Source organism: Hemitrygon akajei, chromosome 31 (genome assembly GCF_048418815.1).
Source record: "Hemitrygon akajei chromosome 31, sHemAka1.3, whole genome shotgun sequence".
NCBI lineage: Eukaryota > Metazoa > Chordata > Chondrichthyes > Myliobatiformes > Dasyatidae > Hemitrygon > Hemitrygon akajei.
This window is the reverse complement of record NC_133154.1, coordinates 1,166,692-1,192,641: the sequence shown is the minus strand read 5'-3', so window position 1 is coordinate 1,192,641 and position 25,950 is coordinate 1,166,692. Positions and strand designations below refer to the sequence as shown.

The 25,950-nt window shown below is 51.4% G+C and overlaps 1 protein-coding gene across 1 annotated transcript; it reads right to left on the bottom strand.

Annotated features, from left to right (window-relative positions):
• Positions 1 to 130: 130 nt before the first annotated feature.
• adprh (ADP-ribosylarginine hydrolase) lies at positions 131 to 25,904 on the bottom strand. Its single transcript, XM_073033864.1, has 8 exons — positions 25,731 to 25,904; positions 25,133 to 25,353; positions 6,364 to 6,462; positions 6,073 to 6,178; positions 5,822 to 5,901; positions 4,232 to 4,415; positions 948 to 1,162; positions 131 to 512 (listed from the first exon to the last, which is right to left on the bottom strand). Exons 1-8 carry the CDS (start codon positions 25,745 to 25,747, stop codon positions 349 to 351), a joined length of 1,086 nt encoding a protein of 361 aa, XP_072889965.1. The 5' UTR covers positions 25,748 to 25,904; the 3' UTR covers positions 131 to 348.
• Positions 25,905 to 25,950: the final 46 nt, after the last annotated feature.

Sequence of the window (25,950 nt, the reverse complement as noted above, 5' to 3'; positions counted from 1 at the left end):
GATGGTACGGTGACGGGAAAGGGAAGTGGGGTGGGAACCCGGAAGTTCCAGCTTCTCCTCTCCCGCCACTCAGCCCATGCCCCCAACCCCTTTGCCCCCCTCCACAATCTGACACACAGACCAGTTCTACTCAGCTGCTTTATTGATTGTGATTCCAGTGAATTTCCGGACTGAGGTTTTCCTCAATACCTACCGTCGCCTTCCCCCCTCAGCCTCTTTCCCTGCCCCCTTACACCACATCCTTCCTCCCTTTCCCTTACCACTCCCCCTCCCAACTCTTCTCTCCTCCCCATCTCATCCCTCATAATCTACGTACCCACCCCCACACACACCTGCCACCACCCCCCCTCACTTGGTGTCCCTGCCCCAGGCCGCTCGGTGAAGCTGATCAGCCGCAGTAAGCAGACGCTCCCTATACTCGAGGAACTGGTAATTGCCGGCAGGAACCCCGGATAGTCCGTGGAGCAGCCCCCACCAGCAGCCCACAATCACCCCCGTCGAGTCACTGTCACCTGTGGGAAAGAGAGAGTAGGGAGTTAGAAAGAGATGGCGTGGGAGGGTTTAGAGAAAGGGGGTATGGGGGGGTTTAGGTGAGATGGTGTGGGGTGTTACGGAGAGGTGAATTGTTTAGAGAGGTGTGGTGGGTTGGAGAGAGGGGGTGAGGGTGGTGAGAGAGGGGGTTGTGGGTGAAGAGAGAGAATGGGTGGGGTCGCGGGAAAGAGGGGTGGGGATTGTGAGAGGTGGTGGGGTGAAGGGTGATTGGGTGGGTGATATCATCAGTTAGAACATTATGGTTCATGTAGGCACAGCAAGATCCCACTCTGTGCATGCTCCAGCCACCACACCTCTGGTAGGTGCCCCCTCCCCTCTCAGTTCATCACCTATTTACTTCCCCTCCCTCCCTTTTACTCTGCCCCCTTACTCACCCCCTCTTCACCACTCCCTACCTCCATGGAACATGCCCCATCCACAGAGTTGCTCCCAGGAGTCCCCTGCCCCCAACAGGGCCTCATAGGCAATCATAGGGGCATCGTGTCCACTGCGGCCGGCCCAGTTCTCCAGGCTGAATCTCCGGTATTCCTGGTCCCTCTCCTCCACGCCATACGGATCCGGGAACCGAGGTGGCCCACGACCTGTCTCCAGCCCCCTCTGCCTCAGGTACCTGCAGGTGGAGGTGTGGAAATCAGACATCTCACTTCCTCTTCATCTTTCCATCTTTCCCTCCCTCTCACAGACCTGCCTCCACCTCCTTCTGCCTTAGATACCTGTTGAGGGAAGGGGGGCTTTATAAACCTCTGGTCAGGCCGTATCTGGAGTATCACATTCAGTTCTGATCACCCCGCTACAGCTCGGGTGTGGGGGCTTTGGAGAGGGTGCAGAAGGATGCTGCCTGGATTTGAGGGCCTGAGCTGGAAGGAGACGTTGGACACATTTGGGTTGTTTTCTCTGGAACAACGGAGGCTGAGGGGAGATCTGATCGAGGTTTATAAGATCACGAGAGGCTCAGATAGAGAACATTCCCAGGGTGGAATGTCCAGTACGAGTGGGCCTGTATTCAAAGTAAGGGGGTAATTTCGATGGAGATGTGCATGATGAGTGGTGGGTTGCTGACATGTGCTGCCTGGGGGGGTGGAGGAGGCGGATATGACTGAGGCACGCAGCACACACACAAATGTACAGGCTCTGGACTCAGAGGGGGGCGTCTCATTGAAACCTATCAAATATTGAAAGGCCTAGATAAAGTATGTGGAAAGGATGTTTCCTACAGTGGGGCAGTCTAAAACCAGAGGGCTCAGGTTCAAAATAGTGGCGAGATCAGAGATGAGGAAGAATTTCTTTGACTAAAGGCTGGTGAATTTGTGGAATTCATTGTCATAGGTGGCTATGGAAGCCAATTCATTGGGTATATTTAAAGTGGAGGTTGATAGGCTTTTGATTAGTCAGGGTGTCAAAAGTTAAAGGCAGATGGCAGCAGAATGGGATTGAGAGGGAAGATAAATCAGCCATGATGGAATGGCAGAACACACTCGATGGGCTGAATGGCCAAATCTGTTTCTATGGTCCAAATGGAAGTCTGTCTGGACAATTGAAAACCAGAAAAGTTTTGCATGCTTTTGTTTAGGAGAGATGACCAGAGACTTGTGGGGGGGAGGGGGGGTGGTTTACCTGAGGAGTCTGAAGCCAGTAGCAAGGGCTGCACTGTGTTGTGGATTTGAATTGATGTTTTCACAAAAACCTTTGAAAGTCTTGGAATGGCACGAATATTGATTTCTCTAATGTTTTGTAACCTTTCTTTGCTCCCCTTCTCCCTTCCGTTCCCCATTCTGGTTCCCCCCTCAACCCACCTCCCCATCACCTCCCTCCAAAGTCTCTCCCCTCCTATGGTCTACTCGCCCCTCCTATCAGAACCCTGCTTCTCAGACCTTACCTTTTCCACCAACCAATTTCGCACTTCATCCCTCTTCCCTACCCACCCACCTTCACCAGATCTCACCTTTCACCTGTCAGCTTTACCCCTTCCCCTGCCCCCACCTTCTTATTCTGGCTTCGACCTACTTTCTTTCCAGTCCTGATGAAGGCTCTTGGCCTGAAATGTTGACTTTTTATTCCCCTCCATAGTTGCTGCCTGACCAGCTGGGTTCCTCCAGCATTTTCTGTGTTTTGCTCTGGATTTCCAGCATCTCTTGTAAGTCTGTGACTTGCTTTGTGAGCCAAACTAAAGCATGAAGAGCGTGATTGGAGGGGAGTAGCTCTCCAAGGGATATGACAGCAACCTGCTTAACATCTGTAAGCTGTGAATTAGCACTTCAGCAAATCAAACCAGAGTGAAATTAGAATCAACATGAAGAATGTGTCCTGAGAACTGAGATTGCTCAGCAAAACTTAGTACTTATGGAGATGCCAACAACAAATGCCACTGTCCATCCCATCCCATTTTGGTTGTGACATAGAACAAAATGCACAGGCCCTTCAACCCGCAAAGTTTAACCTACTCCAAGATCAATCCAACCCTTCGCTTCCACATAATCCTCCATTTTTCTATCATCCATGTGCCTAAGAGCCTCTTTAATGTCCCTACTGTATCTGCCTCTATGCCACCCTGGCAGAACATTGCACATACCCTAAGTAAACAAAACTACTTGACATCCCCTCCTATAATGCCCCCCTACAACCCTAATGTGTCCAGTCACCTTAAAATTATGCCCCCTTGTATTAGCCCTTGCCACCCTGCATAAGTCTCTGGCTGTCCACTTGCCCTTTGCCTTGTACACCTCTATCAAGTCATCTCTCGCCCTCCTTCACTCCAAGGAGAAAAGCACCAGCTCGCTCAATCCATCCTCGTAATCCAGGCAGCACCCTGGTAAATCTCTAAAGTTTCCACATCCTTCCTATAACAAGGCAACCATATCTGAACACAATAATCCACGTGTGGTCTGACCAGGGTTTTATAGAGCTGCGACATTACTTTGCAAATCCCCTGGCTAATGAAGGTAAACGTACCATAGGTCTTCTCAACCACCCTGTCAACTTGCACTGCAACTCTGAGGGATCTATGGACACGGACCCCAAGACCCCTCTGTTCCTCCTTTCTGCTGAGAATCCTGCCGTTAACCCAACGCTCTATCTTCAGCATTCATTTTCCAAAGTGAATCACCTCTCATGTTGTTCAGGGCGAACTTCATTTGCTGCTTCTCTGCCCAGTCAACATCATTAAATCTCTATTTAATGTGTAAAAATGAACTATAACAATATTTTATTTTAATCTGAATAAGAGGGCCCTAATTCTACAAGTTCTGGAAAGTCTGTAGGAAAAGGGTCACTTCTCGTGTTAAACTCTGAACTTGTGAACAGATGAGATCTCAAATGCTTATGGGGCATATAGTTGTGAGGTTAATATAATAACAGCTTAAATGTTCAGACGCCCCTCAGTTTGGGCCCTCAGCTTGTAACATGGTGTTAATTAGCACAAAACCTTCACCAAAGGATATCTCTCTCCTTGAACCACAGGCTACCCACTGTCTCTAATATTTTAAATGACCTTTTACAATTTTACCCTCATGCTCAAATGGCCAAGAGGGCATCTGGCATTTTGGCAAGTGTGCTACACTTGAAAGTAGTAAAACAGTTAAAATTAACAAAAGTGTTTAGTTTTGTATTGTGGTCGCTGTGAGCTGAAGAGCCTGTTCCTGTCGCATGGGCCAGGCAGTCTGCATGGAGAATATGCACTCACCACCTCCATTTCTCGGGGAAGAAGTCCCAGGCGTCAAGGTTCTGCGGCACTTCCATCCCACTTGAGCGGACGTACTCCTGGGCAAGGGGCAGGGTCTCGAGGAGGGCCGCACCCCACTCCTCCGGTGGGCGGCCCTGTACTGCAAATGAGGTGAAGAGCGCAGAGGTGAGAGCGCCCAGGTACCCTGGAAAGGGAGCGAGAGAGAGAAGGTCAAAGGGAGCGAGAGAGAACATTAGAAGCAAAGAGACGGACAGAGAGAATGTTAGAGGGGAGGGAGAGAGAACATTAGAGGGGGAGAGAGAGGGAGGGAGAATGCTAGAGGGAGAGAGAGAGATGTAGAAAAAGGAGATGGCAGGTTAGAGAATGAACAAGTTGGGCAAAAAGGTGAGTAAAAAGCTACTTTTTAATCAGTACAGCAAACAAGATTGTAAAAGCAGAGTTTTGCAGCAATTTCTCTGAGTTGAGGAGTGACCAATCAGCAAGAGGGGGTATTGTGAGCAATTTTGGGCCCCTTCTCTTAGAGAGGATTCAAAGAAAATTCGCAAAAATGATTCCAGGATTAACCAGCTTGTCATATGAAGTGTGTCTGATGGCTCTGGGCCTGTATTCACTAGAATTCAGAAGAATGAGGAGTGACCTCATTGAAACCTATCCAATAGTGAAAGTCCCTGACAGAGTTGAGGTGGAGAGGGTGTTTCCTATGGTAGGGGAGTCTAAGACCAGAGGACACAGACTCAGAATAGAGGGGCATCCTTTCAGAATGGAGATGAGTAATTTCATTAGCAAGAGAGTGGTGAATCTGTGGAATTCTTTGCCACAGGCAGCTGTGGTCTTTCTGTACATTTAAGGCATAGGTTGATAGATTCTTGATTGGTCAGGGCATGAAGGGATACAGGGAGAAGGCAGGAGATTGGAGCTGAGAGGGAAATGGATCAGCCATGATGAGATAGTGGAGCAGACTCGATGGGTCAAATGGCCTGATCCTGCTCCGTTATCTCCTGGTCTTATGAAAGAGAGGGGGAGGGAGGAGGCAGAGGACCAGGAAGTGGGAGAGGGTGATGTGGAGGAGGAGGGAGTGTGGAGGGGAGGGGGAGGGGGGTGGTGGAGGGGGGCCATGAGGAGGGGAGGGGCATGTGGGGGGAAGGGGCTGAGAAGAGAAGGCATGTGGAGGTGGAGGGAGGGTTGTGGGGAGGGGGACTGTGATGGGGAATGGAAGGGGCTGGGGAGGGGGTAGAGAGAGGAGTGGGAAGGGTAAGGGTATGTGGGGAGGATGGGATAGGGGAGAGTGGGGAATGGGGAGGGGAGGTGAGGAGAGACAATAGGGAGGAGAGGGGAAGTTTTATCCCAAAACTGACCAGTGGAGTCAATGAGCTGGGGGAGGGGTTGAGGTGGGGGGGGAAGGCAGGATGGGGGGGAGAGAGGGGAGGTGGGAAGGGAAAGGGGGAGGGGAGGGGAGTAGGGGGTTAGGGAGAAGTCTAAGGATTTTATCCCCATACTGACCCATAGGGTAAAGGTGAGGAAGGTGGAGAGCTGGGGAGGGGGGTGAGGACGGAGGGGGAGGGGGTGAGGAAGGTTTAGTCCAGAACGGACCAGTTGGATGATGGTGGGTCATTCTCCCACTCTCCACACTGACACGAATCAGGTCCGGCAACTGCGATACCCTTGGGAACCTGGTGGATGAGGAACAGACAGGTCACTCCGTACCTCACACCCAACTCTGCTCTCTCCCACTGACACACACCTCTCATTGCTGTTCCACACCCCTCCCCACAGCCCCTCCCTGTCAGTCAGATACACATGGCCCTCCCCACCGCCACCCCCCCCAGCCCCGTCCTGCTCACCGGAGACCGATACACATACTCCTCATGGCTGCTCCACACCCCTGGGCCCGGGGGTTAAAGGGGATACAGTGACCTCCGACCTCTCCAGGGCGCAGCTGTGATGTCCCTGCAGAGGGAGGAGAACCGACACTGAGGGGGTGTCAGGTCTAAAAAGGAGAGAAAAATGGGAGGGGGGAGAGACGGGGGGTAAAGACAAATTGGAGCGTCTGAAGGGTAAAGAGATTGGGAGGGTTGTTTGGGGTGGGAAAGAGAGAGACTGGGGAGGAGGATTAGCATACAAGAGGATCTCACCAAGGATGCTCGTGGGCCCCGGCTTCCTGCCCTCCATGTCCTTCATCGCTTCCACATATCGGAACGCCAATTCCTGCATAAGATCATCGCCCTCCTTCCCTGTCGGAAACAGAGTGAAGCTTCCTCAACTCCATCCCATCACACACTCCGGGGTCAGACACAGTGAATCTCCCTCCACAGCGTCCCATCACACACTCCCGGGGTCAGACACAGAGTGAAACTCCCTCCACACCATCCCATCACACACTCCAGGGTCAGACACAGTGAATCTCCCTCCACACCATCCCATCACACACTCCCAGGGTCAGACAGAGTGAAGCTCCCTCTACACCATCCTATCACACACTCCAGGGGTCAGACACAGAGTGAAGCTCCCTCCACACCGTCCCATCACACACTCCCAGGGTCAGACACAGAATGAATCTCCCTCCACACCGTCCCATCACACATTCCCGGGGTTAGACACAGAGTGAATCTCCCTCTACAGCATCCCATTATACACACCCAGGGTTAGAGTGAAGCTCCCTCCACACCAACCCATCACACACTCCCAAGGTCAGACACAGAGTGAAGCTCCCTCCACACCGTCCCATCACACACTCCCAGGGTCAGACATAGAGTGAAGCTCCCTCCACACCGTCCCATCACACACTCCCAGGGTCAGACATAGAGTGAAGCTCCCTCCACACCGTCCCATCACACACTCCCAGGGTCAGACACAGAGTGAATCTCCCTCCACACTGTCCCATCACACACTCCCAGGGTCAGACACAGAGTGAATCTCCCTCTACACCGTCCCATCACACACTGCCGGGGTCAGACACAGAGTGAAACTCCCTCCACACCGTCCCATCACACACACACTCCCAGGGTCAGGCACAGAGTGAAGCTCCCTCCACACCGTCCCATCACACACTCCCGGGGTCAGACAGAGTGAAGCTCCCTCCACACTGTCCCATCACACACTCCCGGGGTCAGACACAGTGAATCTCCCTCCACACCATCCCATCACTCAGTCCCAGGGTCAGACAGAGTGAAGCTCCCTCCACACTGTCCCATCACACACTCCCGGGGTCAGACGGAGTGAATCTCCCTCCACACTGTCCCATCACACTCTCCCGGGGTCAGACACAGAGTGAAACTCCCTCCACACCGTCCCATCACACACTCCCGGGGTCAGACACAGAGTGAAACTCCCTCCACACCGTCCCATCACACACTCCCGGGGTCAGACACAGAGTGAAACTCCCTCCACACCGTCCCATCACACACTCCCGGGGTCAGACACAGAGTGAAACTCCCTCCACACCATCCCATCACACAGTCCAGGGTCAGACACAGTGAATCTCCCTCCACACCATCCCATCACACAGTCCCAGGGTCAGATAGAGTGAAGCTCCCTCTACACCGTCCCATCACACACTCCCAAGGTCAGACACAGAGTGAAACTCCCTCCACACCGTCCCATCACACACTCCCAGGGTCAGACACAGAGTGAATCTCCCTCCACACCATCCCATCACACACTCCCAGGGTCAGACACAGAGTGAATCTCCCTCCACACCGTCCCATCACACACTCCCAGGGTCAGACACAGAGTGTCCCATCACACACTCCCAGGGTCAGACATAGAGTGAAGCTCCCTCCACACCGTCCCATCACACACTCCCAGGGTCAGACACAGAGTGAATCTCCCTCCACACTGTCCCATCACACACTCCCAGGGTCAGACACAGAGTGAATCTCCCTCCACACCGTCCCATCACACACACTCCCAGGGTCTGGCACAGAGTGAAGCTCCCTCCACACCGTCCCATCACACTCTCCCGGGGTCAGACACAGAGTGAAACTCCCTCCACACCGTCCCATCACACACTCCCGGTGTCAGACACAGAGTGAAACTCCCTCCACACCATCCCATCACACACTCCCAGGGTCAGACACAGAGTGAATCTCCCTCCACACTGTCCCATCACACACTCCCAGGGTCAGACACAGAGTGAATCTCCCTCCACACCGTCCCATCACACACACTCCCAGGGTCTGGCACAGAGTGAAGCTCCCTCCACACCGTCCCATCACACTCTCCCGGGGTCAGACACAGAGTGAAACTCCCTCCACACCGTCCCATCACACACTCCCGGGGTCAGACACAGAGTGAAACTCCCTCCACACCATCCCATCACACACTCCAGGGTCAGACACAGTGAATCTCCCTCCACACCATCCCATCACACAGTCCCAGGGTCAGACAGAGTGAAGCTCCCTCCACACCGTCCCATCACACACTCCCAGGGTCAGATAGAGTGAAGCTCCCTCTACACCGTCCCATCACACACTCCCAAGGTCAGACACAGAGTGAAACTCCCTCCACACCGTCCCATCACACACTCCCAGGGTCAGACACAGAGTGAATCTCCCTCCACACCGTCCCATCACACACTCCCAGGGTCAGACACAGAGTGAATCTCCCTCCACACCGTCCCATCACACTCTCCCGGGGTCAGACACAGAGTGAAACTCCCTCCACACCGTCCCATCACACACTCCCGGGGTCAGACACAGAGTGAATCTCCCTCCACACCGTCCCATCACACATTCCCGGGGTCAGACAGAGTGAAGCTCTCTCCACATCGTCCCATCACACACTCCCGAGGTCATTCTCATGTTGGAATGAGGGTACATCAGGACTGCGTCAGGAATCCCCATGTGGCTCTGTTACGTGGAGCCATTCCATCGGTAAGAGGCTGATGGGCTTGGTCCTACGAAAACCAGATGTGGAGGTTGTCCTTTACAGCTTCAGAGCTGCGTCAGACATGGCCGTAAGCATGGGGACTGTATTGTCTCCCTTCCTGTTTCCCGTGTACCTCAGACTTTGGATATTACACTGAGTCATGTCATCTACAGAAATTCTCTGATGAATCAGCAATAGTTGTATGTATAAAGGGAGGACGGGAGGATGATTACAGGGCTCTGGTAGAGGACTTTGTCAAATAGTGCAAGCTGAATTATCTGCAGCTTAACATCAGGGAGACAACAGAGATGGTGATAGACTTTAGGAAGACTAAGCCTGCACTGCTCCGTTACTATTGATGGTGAGGATGTGGATGTGGTGAGAACCTACAAGTACCAGGGGGTGACCTGGATGACAGACTTGAGTGGAGTACCAACACAGGCTGTGTACAAGAAGGGCCAGAGTCACCTCTACTTCCTGAAGACATTGAGGTCCTTTGGAGTATGCAGGCCCCTTCTTCATATGTTCTGTTGTTGCCAGTACAATCTTCTATGCAGAGGCTTGCTGGGGCAATGGCATCAACATGGGTGATGCCAACAGGCTCAATAATCTGATTAGAAACTCTGGCTCTGTTATAGTAGTCAAACTGGCCGTGGTAGAACTAAAGACCCTATTGGAAATCCTGTCAATTGTGGACAACATTTCACACCCTCTGCATGCCACCACGGAGCACTTTCAGTAATAGACTAAGACAACTGTGCTGCTCCAAAGAGCGCTGCATGAGGTCATTCTTACCCTCTATAATGAGTCACCCTATAGCCAGGAAAGTGATGACCCCTCCCGTTAGACTGTTTGAGGTAACTTATTTTTCATGCTTTCTACGTCTTGCACCTGTAATGTTACTGTGACACAGTAATTTCCTTTGGGATCAAAGTATCTGTCTATCAATGACATCCTCCTCACTGACAACGCTGATTTGCAGAGGACGCAAGACTGTCAGCAGGGCTTCTCAGCCACATCCTCTGCAATAGCCAACTGGAGAAAGTGCAAACAGGAGGAAATCTGCAGATTCAAACAACTCACACAAAATGCTGGTGGAACACAGCAGGCCAGGCAGCATCTATAAGGAGAAGCACTGTCGACGTTTCGGGCCGAGACCCTTCGTCGGGACTAACCAAAAGGAAAGATAGTAAGAGTAAAAAGTAGTGGGGGGAGGGGGAAATGCGAAATGATAGGAGTAGACCGGAGGGGGTGGGATGAAGCTAAGAGCTGGAAAGGTGATTGGCGAAAGTGATACAGAGCTGGAGAAGGGAAAGGATCATGGGACGGGAGGCCTCAGGAGAAAGAATGGGGGGGGGGGAGCACCAGAGGGAGATGGAGAACAGACAAACAACTAAATATGTCAGGGATGGGGTAAGAAGGGGAGGAGGGGCATTAACGGAAGTTAGAGAAGTCAGTGTTCATGCCATCAGGTTGGAGGCTACCCAGCCGGTATATAAGGTGTTGTTCCTCCAACCTGAGTTTGGATTCATTTTGACAATAGAGGAGGCCATGGATAGACATATCAGAATGGGAATGGGACGTGGAATTAAAATGTGAGGCCTCTGGGAGATCCTGCTTTCTCTGGCGGACTGAGCGTAGGTGTTCAGCGAAACGGTCTCCCAGTCTGCGTCGGGTCTCGCCAATATATAAAAGGCCACACCGGGAGCACCGGACGCAGTATACCACACCTGCCGACTCACAGGTGAAGTGTCGCCTCACCTGGAAGGACTGTCTGGGGCCCTGAATGGTGGTGAGGGAGGAAGTGTAAGGGCAGGTGTAGCACTTGTTCCGCTTACAAGGATAAATGCCAGGAGGGAGATCAGTGGGAAGGGATGGGGGGGGACGAGTGGACAAGGGAGTCACGTAGGGAGCAGAAAGGGGGGGAGGGAAAAACGTGTTTGGTAGTGGGATCCCGTTGGAGGTGGCGGGAGTTACGGAGAATTATACGTTGGACCTGGAGGCTGGTGGGGTGGTAGGTAAGGACAAGGGGAACCCTATCCCGAGTGGGGTGGCGGGCGGATAGGGTGAGGGCAGATGTGCGGGAAATGGGAGAGATGCGTTTGAGAGCAGAGTTGATGGTGGAAGAAGGGAAGCCCCTTTGTTTAAAAAAGGAAGACATCTCCTTTGTCCTGGAATGAAAAGCCTCATCCTGAGAGAAGATGCGGCGGAGACGGAGGAATTGTGAGAAGGGGATAGCCCTTTTGCAAGAGACAGGGTGGGAAGAGGAATAGTCCAGGTCGCTGTGAGAGTCTGTAAGCTTATAGTAGATATCAGTAGATAAGCCATCTCCAGAGATGGAGACAGGAAGATCAAGAAAGGGGAGGGAGGTGTCAGAAATGGACCGGGTAAATTTGAGGGCAGGGTGAAAGTTGGAGGCAAAGTTAATGAAGTCAACAAGCTCAGCATGTGTGCAGGAGGCAGCACCAATACAGTAATCGGTGTAGCGAAGGAAAGGAGGGGGACGGATACCCGCAAAGACTTGGGAAAGTGCTCTGGTCTTTTGGTGGGTTTCCAGTGGAAGGTCTCCCTGCCAGAGGGGTTAAAACCATTTGTGTGGAACGCCATGCATTTCCTCTATCTGAGCTCCACTGATGAGGCCTGTCTAGTGAATTGGTGGGACTTAGAGAAGAAAGTCTCTGCCTGGCTATGGGGAGAAGGCCGGGGAGTGGGGCTGAGGAGGGGAAAAAGGATCAGCCATGATTGAATGGCAGAGCAGACTCGATGGGCCAAATGGCCTAATTCTGCTCCTATGTCTTATGGTCTATGGTCTAAACTACTGAAGCAACTCAGCAGGTCAGGCAGCATCTCTGGATAAATAAACAGCCGAGGTTTCAGGACAAGACCCTTCTGATGTAGCGTCGGCCCAAAACACCAACTTTAACCATTCTTTGGTGTTATCTGACTGGGACAAACGTGATATCTGACCCTGACCCCGATGGCCGTGTGATATCTGACCCTGACCCAAATGGACGTGTGATATCTGACTCTGACCCCGATGGCCGTGTGATATCTGACCCTGACCCAGATGGACGTGTGATATCTGACCCTGACCCCGATGGCCGTGTGATATCTGACCCTGTCCCAGATGGACGTGTGATATCTGACCCTGACCCCAATGGCTGTGTGATATCTGACCCAGATGGACGTGTGATATCTGACCCTGACCCAGATGGCCGTGTGATATCTGACCCAGATGGACGTGTGATATCTGACCCAGATGGCCGTGTGATATCTGACCCTGACCCCGATGGCCATGTGATATCTGACCCTAACCCAGATGGACGTGTGATATCTGACTCTGACCCCGATGGCCGTGTGATATCTGACCCAGATGGACGTGTGATATCTGACCCGGATGGACGTGTGATATCTGACCCTGACCCAGATGGACGTGTGATATCTGACCCTGACCCCGATGGCCATGTGATATCTGACCCTGACCCAGATGGACGTGTGATATCTGACCCTGACCCCGATGGCCGTGTGATATCTGACCCTGACCCAGATGGACGTGTGATATCTGACTCTGACCCCGATGGCCGTGTGATATCTGACCTAGATGGACGTGTGATATCTGACCCGGATGGACGTGTGATATCTGACCCTGACCCAGATGGACGTGTGATATCTGACCCTGACCCCGATGGCCGTGTGATATCTGACCCTGACCCAGATGGACGTGTGATATCTGACCCTGACCCAGATGGACGTGTGATATCTGACCCAGATGGACGTGTGATATCTGACTCTGACCCCGATGGCCGTGTGATATCTGACCCAGATGGACGTGTGATACCTGACCCTGACCCAGATGGCCGTGTGATATCTGACCCGGATGGCCATGTGATATCTGACCCAGATGGACGTGTGATATCTGACCCAGATGGCCGTGTGATATCTGACCCTGACCCCGATGGCCGTGTGATATCTGACCCTGACCCAGATGGACGTGTGATATCTGACTCTGACCCCGATGGCTGTGTGATATCTGACCCAGATGGACGTGTGATATCTGACCCTGACCCAGATGGCTGTGTGATATCTGACCCGGATGGCCGTGTGATATCTGACCCAGATGGACATGTGATATCTGACCCAGATGGCCGTGTGATATCTGACCCTGACCCCGATGGCCGTGTGAATCCTGACCCTGACCCAGATGGCCATGTGATATCTGACCCGGATGGCCGTGTGATATCTGACCCAGATGGCTGTGTGATATCTGACCCTGACCCCGATGGCCGTGTGATGTCTGACCCAGAAGGCCGTGTGATATCTGACCCTGACCCCGATGGCCGTGTGATATCTGACCCAGATGGCCGTGTGATATCTGACCCTGACCCCGATGGCCGTGTGATATCTGACCCGGATGGACGTGTGATATCTGACCCGGATGGACGTGTAATATCTGACCCTGACCCCGATGGCCGTGTGATATCTGACCCAAATGGACGTGTGATATCTGACCCTGACCCGGATGGACGTGTGATATCTGACCCGGACCCGGATGGACGTGTGATATCTGACCCTGACCCCGATGGCCATGTGATATCTGACCCTGACCCAGATGGACGTGTGATATCTGACCCAGATGGACGTGTGATATCTGACCCTGACCCCGATGGCCGTGTGATATCTGACCCTGACCCAGATGGACGTGTGATATCTGACTCTGACCCCGATGGCCGTGTGATATCTGACCCAGATGGACGTGTGATATCTGACCCTGACCCAGATGGCCGTGTGATATCTGACCCAGATGGCCGTGTGATATCTGACCCTGACCCCGATGGCCGTGTGATATCTGACCCAGATGGACGTGTGATATCTGACCCTGACCCAGATGGCCGTGTGATATCTGACCCGGATGGCCGTGTGATATCTGACCCAGATGGCCGTGTGATATCTGACCCTGACCCCGATGGCCGTGTGATATCTGACCCGGATGGACGTGTGATATCTGACCCAGATGGACGTGTGATATCTGACCCTGACCCCGATGGCTGTGTGATATCTGACCCGGATGGACGTGTGATATCTGACCCTGACCTCGATGGCCGTGTGATATCTGACCCTGACCCCGATGGCCGTGTGATATCTGACCCAAATGGACGTGTGATATCTGACCCTGACCCGGATGGACGTGTGATATCTGACCTGGACCCGGATGGACGTGTGATATCTGACCCTGACCCCGATGGCCATGTGATATCTGACCCTGACCCAGATGGACGTGTGATATCTGACCCTGACCCCGATGGCCGTGTGATATCTGACCGAGACAAACGTGATATCTGACCCTGACCCGGGTGGACGTGTGATATCTGACCGGGACAAACATGATATCTGACCCTGACCTAGATGAACGTGTGATATCTGACCATGACCCAGATGGACGTGTGATATCTGACCCTGACCCAGATGGACGTGTGATATCTGACTGGGACAAACATGATATCTGACCCTGACCCAGATGGACGTGTGATATCTGACCCAGATGGACGTGTAATATCTGACCCAGATGAACGTGTGATATCTGACCCTGACCCGGATGGACGTGTGATATATGCCCGAGACAAACGTGATATCTGACCTGACCCGGATGGACGTGTGATATCTGACCGGGACAAACGTGATATCTGACCCTGACCCAGATGGACGTGTGATATCTGACTGGGACAAACGTGATATCTGACCCTGACCCAGATGAACGTGTGATATCTGACCCTGACCCAGATGGACGTGTGATATCTGACCCGGACAAACGTGTGATATCTGACCAAGATGGACTTGTGATATCTGACCCTGACCCGGATGGACGTGTGATATCTGACCGGGACAAACGTGATATCTGACCCTGACCCAGATGAACGTGTGATATCTGACCCTGACCCAGATGGACGTGTGATATCTGACCCGGATGGACGTGTGATATCTGACCCTGACCCAGATGGACGTGTGATACCTGACCCTGATGGACGTGTAATATCTGACCCGGATGGACGTGTGATATCTGACCCTGACCCAGATGGACGTGTGATACCTGACCCGGACAAACGTGTGATATCTGACCCGGACAAACATGTGATATCTGACCCTGACCCAGATGGACGTGTGATATCTGACCCTGACCCGGATGGACGTGTGATATATGCCCGAGACAAACGTGATATCTGACCCTGACCCGGATGGACGTGTGATATCTGACCGGGACAAACGTGATATCTGACCCTGACCCAGATGGACGTGTGATATCTGACCCGGACCCGGATGGACGTGTGATATCTGACCCTGACCCCGATGGACGTGTGATATCTGACCCTGACCCCGATGGCCGTGTGATATCTGACCGGGACAAACGTGATATCTGACCCTGACCCAGATGGACGTGTGATATCTGACCCGGACCCGGATGGACGTGTGATATCTGACCCTGACCCCGATGGCCATGTGATATCTGACCCTGACCCAGATGGACGTGTGATATCTGACCCTGACCCCGATGGCCGTGTGATATCTGACCGAGACAAACGTGATATCTGACCCTGACCCGGATGGACGAGTGATATCTGACCGGGACAAACATGATATCTGACCCTGACCTAGATGAACGTGTGATATCTGACCATGACCCAGATGGACGTGTGATATCTGACCCTGACCCAGATGGACGTGTGATATATGCCCGAGACAAACGTGATATCTGACCCTGACCCGGATGGACGTGTGATATCTGACCGGGACAAACGTGATATCTGACCCTGACCCAGATGGACGTGTGATATCTGACCCGGACCCGGATGGACGTGTGATATCTGACCCTGACCCCGATGGCCATGTGATATCTGACCCTGACCCAGATGGACGTGTGATATCTGACCCTGACCCCGATGGCCGTGTGATATCTGACCGAGACAAACGTGATATCTGACCCTGACCCGGATGGACGTGTGATATCTGACCCGGACCCGGATGGACGTGTGATATCTGACCCTGACCCCGATGGCCATGTGATATCTGACCCTGACCCAGATGGACGTGTGATATCTGACCCTGACCCCGATGGCCATGTGATATCTGACCGAGACAAACGTGATATCTGACCCTGACCCAGATGGACGTGTGATATCTGACTGGGACAAACGTGATATCTGACCCTGACCCAGATGAACGTGTGATATCTGACCCTGACCCAGATGGACGTGTGATATCTGACCCAGATAAACGTGTGATATCTGACCCTGACCCGGATGGACGTGTGATATCTGACCCGGACCCGGATGGACGTGTGATATCTGACCCTGACCCCGATGGCCATGTGATATCTGACCCTGACCCAGATGGACGTGTGATATCTGACCCTGACCCCGATGGCCGTGTGATATCTGACCGAGACAAACGTGATATCTGACCCTGACCCGGATGGACGTGTGATATCTGACCGGGACAAACATGATATCTGACCCTGACCTAGATGAACGTGTGATATCTGACCATGACCCAGATGGACGTGTGATATCTGACCCTGACCCAGATGGACGTGTGATATCTGACTGGGACAAACGTGATATCTGACCCTGACCCAGATGAACGTGTGATATCTGACCCTGACCCAGATGGACGTGTGATATCTGACCCAGATGGACGTGTAATATCTGACCCAGATGAACGTGTGATATCTGACCCTGACCCGGATGGACGTGTGATATCTGACCGGGACAAACGTGATATCTGACCCTGACCTAGATGAACGTGTGATATCTGACCATGACCCCGATGGCCGTGTGATATCTGACCCAGATGGACGTGTGATATCTGACCCTGACCCGAATGGACGTGTGATATCTGACCCGAATGGACGTGTGATATCTGACCGGGACAAACGTGATATCTGACCCTGACCCAGATGAACGTGTGATATCTGACCCTGACCCAGATGGACGTGTGATATCTGACCCAGATGGACGTGTAATATCTGACCCAGATGAACGTGTGATATCTGACCCTGACCCGGATGGACGTGTGATATCTGACCGGGACAAACGTGATATCTGACCCTGACCCAGATGGACGTGTGATATCTGACTGGGACAAACGTGATATCTGACCCTGACCCAGATGAACGTGTGATATCTGACCCTGACCCAGATGGATGTGTGATATCTGACCCTGACCCGGATGGACATGTGATATCTGACCCGGACAAACGTGTGATATCTGACCCTGACCCAGATGGACGTGTGATATCTGACCAAGATGGACTTGTGATATCTGACCCTGACCCGGATGGACGTGTGATATCTGACCGGGACAAACGTGATATCTGACCCTAACCCAGATGAACGTGTGATATCTGACCCTGACCCAGATGGACGTGTGATATCTGACCCGGATGGACGTGTGATATCTGACCCTGACCCAGATGGACATGTGATACCTGACCCTGATGGACGTGTAATATCTGACCCGGATGGACGTGTGATATCTGACCCTGACCCAGATGGACGTGTGATACCTGACCCGGACAAACGTGTGATATCTGACCCTGACCCAGATGGACGTGTGATATCTGACCCTGACCCGGATGGACGTGTGATATATGCCCGAGACAAACGTGATATCTGACCCTGACCCGGATGGACGTGTGATATCTGACCGGGACAAACGTGATATCTGACCCTGACCCAGATGGACGTGTGATATCTGACTGGGACAAACGTGATATCTGACCCTGACCCAGATGAACGTGTGATATCTGACCCTGACCCAGATGGACGTGTGATATCTGACCCAGATAAACGTGTGATATCTGACCCTGACCCAGATGGACATGTGATATCTGACCCGGACAAACTTGTGATATCTGACCCTGACCCAGATGGACGTGTGATATCTGACCAAGATGGACTTGTGATATCTGACCCTGACCCGGATGGACGTGTGATATCTGACCGGGACAAACGTGATATCTGACCCTGACCCAGATGAACGTGTGATATCTGACCCTGACCCAGATGGACGTGTGATACCTGACCCGGACAAACGTGTGATATCTGACCCGGACAAACGTGTGATATCTGACCCTGACCCAGATGGACGTGTAATATCTGACCAAGATGGACTTGTGATATCTGACCCGGATAGACGTGTGATATCTGACCGGGACAAAAGTGATATCTGACCCTGACCCAGATGAACGTGTGATATCTGACCCTGACCCAGATGGACGTGTGACATCTGACCCTGACCCGGATGGACGTGTGATATCTGACCCGGACAAACGTGTGATATCTGACCAAGATGGACTTGTGATATCTGACCCTGACCCGGATGGACGTGTGATATCTGACCCGGACAAACGTGTGATATCTGACCCTGACCCAGATGGACGTGTGATATCTGACCAAGATGGACTTGTGATATCTGACCCTGACCCAGATAAATGTGTGATATCTGACCCTGAACTTGATGGACGTGTGATATCTGACCCTGACCCAGATGAACGTGTGATATCTGACCCTGACCCAGATGGACGTGTGATATCTGACCTGGATGGACGTGTAATATCTGACCCGGATGGACGTGTGATATCTGACCCTGACCCAGATGGACGTGTGATATCTGACCCAGATAAACGTGTGATATCTGACCCTGACCCGGATGGACGTGTGATATCTGACCCGGACAAACGTGTGATATCTGACCCTGACCCAGATGGACTTGTGATATCTGACCAAGATGGACTTGTGATATCTGACCCTGACCCGGATGGACGTGTGATATCTGACCCTGACCCAGATGGACGTGTGATATCTGACCAAGATGGACTTGTGATATCTGACCCTGACCCCGATAAACGTGTGATATCTGACCCTGACCCGGATGGACGTGTGATATCTGACCTGGATGGACGTGTAATATCTGACCCGGATGGACGTGTGATATCTGACCCTGACCCAGATGGACGTGTGATATCTGACCAGGACAAACGTGATATCTGACCCTGACCCAGATGGACGTGTGATATCTGACCCTGACCCAGATGAACGTGTGATATCTGACCCTGACTCAGATGGACGTGTGATATCTGACCCAGATAAACGTGTGATACCTGACCCTGACCCGGATGGACGTGTGATATCTGACCCGGATGGACGTGTGATACCTGACCCTGACCCAGATGGACGTGATCTATCTGACCGGGATGGACATGTGCTACCTGAGCCGGACTATTCCAGTGGCAGGAATGCATGATAACCGGGGACATTTCAGTGTTGCTGCGCCATTATGATGTGCAATCATCTTCCACCAGCTCCACCATCGAGGTTTCCGTTGAATCGCTTTGCAGGGATCTCCCCCTTGACCTTACTGTGACCCCAGCAGGAGCTAAACACCTGATGGCTAATCTCTAGGGAGCATCATTCTTCAGATCTCAGGAACTCACAAGGACTCTCTACCACAACAAGGTGAGATCCCTGCATGAGGATGTCCATGACTGAGCGATGATAACATCACACCATGAGATGCCAATCGGCACAGACTCCCCGATTGAACGGGATGGCTTTTTGGAGCTGCTTGTCCATAAGCCCACCAGGGGATCGGTTGTTTTGGATTGGGTGCTGTGTAATGAACCTGAGGCAATTAGGGAGCTAGAGGTAATGGAACCCCTTGGAAGTAGTAATCATAATATGATTGAATTCAGTTTCAAATCTGAAAAGGAGAAGCTGATATCAGGTGTATCAATATTTCAGTGGAACAAAGGAAATTACAGTGGTATGAGAGAGGAACTGCCCCAAGTTGATTGGAAAAGTAAGCTGGATGGAGGGATGGTAGAGCAGAATTGGATGAAATTCCTACAAGAAATAAGGAAAGTGCAGGAAAAATATATTCCAAGAAAAAAGAAAATCATGAATGGAAAAATGGCATAAATGTGGCTAACGGGAGAGGTTAAGGCTAAAATAAAAGCAAAAGAGACGGTGTACGAGGAAGCAAAAATTAGTGGGAAAACTGAGGACTGGACGAATTTTAAAAACTTACAGAAGGAAACTAAGGAAGTCATTAGGAAAGAAAAGATGAATTATGAAAGGAAGCTGGCAATTAACATAAAAAAGGATACTAAGAGTAAAAAAGTGACATGGGTAGATATAGGACCGATTGAAAATGATGCTAGAGAAATTGCAGTACAATGGATAACAAGGAGATGGCAGAGGAACTAAATGAGTATTTTGCATCAGTCTTCACTGTGGAAGACATTAGTAACATACCTGATAGCCAGAGGTCTCAGGGAATAGAATTAGGTACAGTCAAGATTACTAGAGAGAAAGTGCCAGGGAAGCTAAATGGACTAAGAATAGATAAGTCTCCCGGACCGGATGAGGTGTACCCACAGATTCTGAAGGAGGTGGCTTTGGAGATTGTGGAGGCATTGGAAATGATCTGTCAGGAATCAATAGACTCTGGCATGATTCTGGAGGACTGGAAGGTCGCAAATGTAGTTCCGCTGTTTAAGAAAGGAGGGAGGCAGCAAAAAGAAAATTACAGACCTATTAGTCTGACAGTAGATGGAAAGTTATTGGAGTCAATCCTCAAGGACGAGGTTATGAAATACCTCGAGGTGCATGACAAGGTAGGCCCAAGCCAGCATGGTTTCATGAAGGGAAGATTCTGCCTCACCAGCCTATTGGAATTTTTTGAGGTAATCTCATAAAATTGACAAGGGAGAGGCTGTGGATGTTGTGTATTTGGATTTTCAAAAGGCCTTCGATAAGGTGCCGCATAAGAGGCTGCTTAGTAAGATGAGAGCCCATAGAATTACAGGAAAGATATTGGAATGGGTGGAGCATTGGCTGACAGGCAGAAAGCAAAGGGGTGGGGGGAATAAAGGGATCCTATTCTGGTTGGTTGCCGGTTACTAGTGTTGTTCTGCAGGGTCGGTGTTCGGGCTGCTTCTTTTTACACTGTATATCGATGATTTAGATTATGGATTAAATGGTTTTGTGGATAAGTTTGTGGATGACACCAAGATAGGTGGAGGAGCAGGTGATTGGCAAAAGGGATTCAGAGCTGGAGAAGGGAAAGGATCATGGGATGGAGGCCTTTCCTATATTGGTGAGACCTGACGCAGACTGGGAGACCGTTTCACTGAACACCTACACTCTGTCTGCCAGAGAAAGCAGGATCTCCCAGTGGCCACACATTTTAATTCCACGTCCCATTCCCATTCTGATATGTCTATCCATGGCCTCCTCTATTGTCAAAATGAATCCAAACTCAGGTTGGAGGAACAACACCTTATATACCGTCTGGGTAGCCTCCAACCTGATGGCATGAACATTGACTTCTCTAACTTCCGTTAATGCCCCTCTCCCCTTCTTACCCCTTCCCTGATTTAATTATTTTCCCCCCTCCCCTTTTTGTTCTCTCTCTGCCCATCACTCTGCCTGTTCTCCATCTCCCTCTGGTGCTCCCCCCCCCCTCTTTTCTCCTGAGGCCTCCCGTCCCATGATCCTTTCCCTTCTCCAGCTCTGTATCCCTTTTGCCAATCAACTTTCCAGCTCTCAGCTCCACCCCTCCCCCTCCTGTCTTCTCCAATCATTTCGGATATCCCCCTCCCCCTCCCACTTTCAAATCTCTTACTATCTCTTCTTTCAGTTAGTCCTGACGAAGGGTCTCGGTCCAAAACGCCGACTGTACATCTTCCTATAGATGCTGCCTGGCCTGCTGCGTTCCATCAGCATTTTGTGTGTGTTTAAAGGGAGACTTTTCTGGTTGGCTGCTAGTGACAAGTGGTGTTCTGCAGGAGTTGGTGCTAGGACCACTCCTTTTCACATTATATGTCAATTATTTGGGTGATGCAGGATAGGTGAGGGGCAGGTAGTGTTGAGGCAGCAGAAAAACAGAGAGATTAGGAGAATGGGCAAAAAAGTGGTACATGGAATATGTCAGGAAGTGTGCGGTCATGCACCTTGGTGGAAGAAATTAAAAGCATAGACTGTTTTCTAAATGGGGAGAAAATTCCAAAATGAGAGGTGCAAAGGGACTTGGGAGCCCTTGGTCAGGATTCCCGAAAGGGCAACTTGCAGGTAGTGAGGAAGGCAAATGCATTAATTTCAGGAGGACTGGAACGTAAAAGCAAGGATGTAATGTTGAGGCTTTATACTGCGTTGGTCTCACCACACTTGGGATATTGTGAGCAGTTTCGGGCCGCTTATCTGAGAAAGGATGTGCTGGAATTGGAGAGGGTCCAGAGAAGCTTCACAAGAATGATTCGGGGAACAAAAGGGTTAACTTACAAGAAGCATTTGATGTCTGAGTCTGTACTCCCTGGAATGTAGAAGGATGAGGGGGGATCTCAGTGAAACCTATTGAAAGCTGAAAGGTCCAGATAGTGTAGACGTGGACAGGATGTTTCCTGCAATGGGGGAGTCTGGGACCAGAAGGCACAGCCTCAGAATACAGGGACGTCCCTTTACAACAGAGATGAGGAGGGATTTATATAGCCGGAGGGTAATTGCCACAGATGCTATGAGGCCAAGTCACTGGGAATAGTTAAAGCTGAGTTTGATTATCCAGAGCATCAATGGTTACAGATAGAAGGCAGGAGAATGGGGCCGAGAGGGAGAATAAATCGGCCATGATAGACTGGCAGAGCAGACTCGATGGGCCGAATGGCCTAATTCTGCTCTTATGTCTTATGGAGATTGTAATAAGATCTCTTGATCTCTGATTATTGATTATTGATTTCTTGATTATTCATATAATGGCAGAGGGTTTAGTTAACTATCCCAAGCTCCTAGTCTGCTTCTCGGCAGATCTCTGCTGCTTAGCGAGGTCCAACAAAACAAACACTTGCCTTGATCCCGGGTGAGTGGATCCACTGAGTGCTGGGTGGGAAGGTCCGTATTAAGTGCTGTTAATTGCCAACTCGGCGGTGAAAGCAGAGCCAAATGTGCCAATGCAAGTGAGCTAAAGTTGTAGCTGACGAGGACAACAGGCTCTGTAGTTAGTCTGTCTGTGAGCCCTGCCCCAGCCCTACACTGCTGGGCTACAGTGAGTAAATTGCTAACAATGTCACACAGAATCATTAACTACTGCACACCATAACATCTGATGTTATTGTATTCCTACCCAACTTGTCTCATTGATAGTGATGACACAGCCAGTGCCTTATAGAAAGCAACAACAGAAAAGGCCGCCATGGTTCTCCAAAATCGTACTGTATTCGATCTCTTAGCGGTAAAGGGGGGGGGGGATGTGCAACTATAGGCGAGGAATGCCTATTTACATACCTGACAACTTTGAAGACGTAACTGATTTGAGTGATGATGTTCATAAAGAAGCAGCTAAGATCCATCAAGCAGATGGAGGGAATTCCTTTGACTGCATTCAATTAAATCCAGGAAGCTGGGGTTGCTCGATATTACAAGTCATAATATCCACAATGGAGCATCTTATCACAGCTCCCTTCATGACTTGTACAAATACCATCGTTAACAGAACTGTGCAAACTAACCTGAGTGAATGAACAAAAATACCACTTCCCAGTGGTCAACTATTTAATTCCTATTCTCATTCCCATTCCCATTCGGACATGACGGTCCATGACCTCTTCCTCTGCCACGATGAGGCCACACGCACTGTGCAGGAGCCTCCAACCTGATGGCACAAACCTTGATTTCTCCTTCCGGTAAAAAATATTTCCCTTCCCCCCCTCCCTCTTCTTCTACTTGCCACTCTGGCCTCTTACCTCATCTCACCTGCCTTTCACTTCTCCCTGATGCCTCTCCTCCTTCCCTTTCTCCTGCGATCTACTCTCCTCTCCTCTCCTATCAGATTCCTTCCTCTCAGGCACTTTATCTTTCATGCTCAACTCTTTACTCATTTCCATGGACACGGCCTGAGACCCTCCAGCACTTTGTGTGTGTTACTCAGGGTATACCAACTCATAAATACCAGGGAACCTGACTGTCACATTTCTATAAACACCTTTTGATCATTCAATCAGGGTGAATTTTTGATTTAAGTTTTATACTCAATGCAGGCAACGCAACTTTTTCTGGCTCTGAAATTTTTTTATAATAATGATTCTAAATGTGTTATTTAGAATCAAAGGAGGGAATGTTGCAATGGGGAGTTCACTTGTTATTTTCTTGCAATTTAATGTTCCTGTGCTCACTCCTTTTTTATATAATCATGTTGAGATACAATCTAGGATGTGCTGGGACATATCATTAGTGATGTAACCTGGGGTCATCGTGTGTTTAGGGTCATTCAACATTAAACACTCTCACCCAGGCGACCAGCCAGGGTTGATCAGGCTGTGGATTGAGTCCCAGGAGCATTGGTCCATGGGTTACATCTCTTGATACATAACCATCTGGAGGTGACCTCAGTGACGGTCCTGATTACTCTTTTGTGCATTGCCTGTAATGCCTAGGAAAGGACAGGATCTACACATGAGCAGCCAGCAAAATATCTACCCCCAACCTCTATAGGCTCACATCGTACCCTCCACACCATCCCATCACACACTCCCGGGGTCAGACACAGAGTTAAACTCCCTCCACACCGTCCCATCACACACTCCCGGGGTCAGGCACAGAGTGAAGCTCCCTCCACACCGTCCCATCACACACTCCCGGGGTCAGACACAGAGTGAAGCTCCCTCCACACCGTCCCATCACACACTCCCGGGGTCAGACACAGAATGAAACTCCCTCCACACCGTCCCATCACACACTCCCGGGGTCAGACACAGAGTGAAGCTCCCTCCACACCGTCCCATCACACACTCCCGGGGTCAGACACAGAGTGAAGCTCCCTCCACACCGTCCCATCACACACTCCCGGGGTCAGACACAGAGTGAAGCTCCCTCCACACCGTCCCATCACACACTCCCGGGGTCAGACACAGAGTGAAGCTCCCTCCTCACTGCCCCATCACACATTCCCGGGGTCAGACACGGAGGGAAGTTCCCTCTCACACTCGCTGACCTGAGTTGAGTGCCTCTGCTGTGGCAAGATGTAACACGGTGTCATCACTAACCCTCCAGTCGGGAAGACGGGCTTCAATGGCAGCGAGACCCCCCAGTTCGACAAGCTCCTGGTGAATTTGGGGACCACTCTCACAGTATTCCCATCGTTGGTTCCGGTATCCAAGTGAATCCCCGGCTGCACTGAGTAACATGGCAGCTCGGTAGCGTTCGACAGAGGTCCTGGGGGGGGCGGGGGGGAGGCAAAGTGCGGGTCAGTGAGGGCAGGCAGAGAGACAGCCAAAGTGAGAAGTTGGTATCGAGACTGAGGAGCAGAGAGGGTGGGAGACAGATGGGGAAAGAGGGGTGGGTGAGAGTGGGGGAAGAGAGGGAGGGGAGGGAAGGGTTAAGGGATGGGAAAGCGGGGGAGGGGAACGACAGGGGGGACAGAGAGGGTATAGTTGGAGACGAGGGGGCGGAGAGGGACGGTGCGGAGTTAGAGGTGGCATCGAGGGCTGTGGTGTAGAGAGAGCAGAGAACGTGAGTACTGAGTTGTGTCGCCGTCCCGTTATAGCCCCCCCCCCCCCCACACTCACACCCACACCACCCAGCAAACTCACGGAGTCTCGGCCGACATAGCGGACCCTATGGAGCTGCAGCCGGCTGTGTCTGTCTGTCTGAGGGTGTCAAGCGCCCTCCCCCTACTCTCGCCGTCGACCTTTACACCGCGACAGCCGGCTGATCCCGGAACCTGATCCGCAGGGGAGGGGTCGGGCAGTCATACAGACCGGGGGAGGGGAGGAGGGAGAGGTTGTGGAGTGGGAAAGGAGGGGCGGTCCC

Bases quoted from the DNA above. Each gene is read 5' to 3' on its own strand.
- adprh (XM_073033864.1), bottom strand. The intron at 6,179-6,363 runs GTGAGATCCTCT...CTCCCTCTGCAG, and splicing joins GGGGCCCACGAGCATCCTTG to GGACATCACAGCTGCGCCCT. The intron at 4,416-5,821 runs GTCCGTTCTGGA...CTCCCTTTCCAG, and splicing joins GACCCACCATCATCCAACTG to GGTACCTGGGCGCTCTCACC.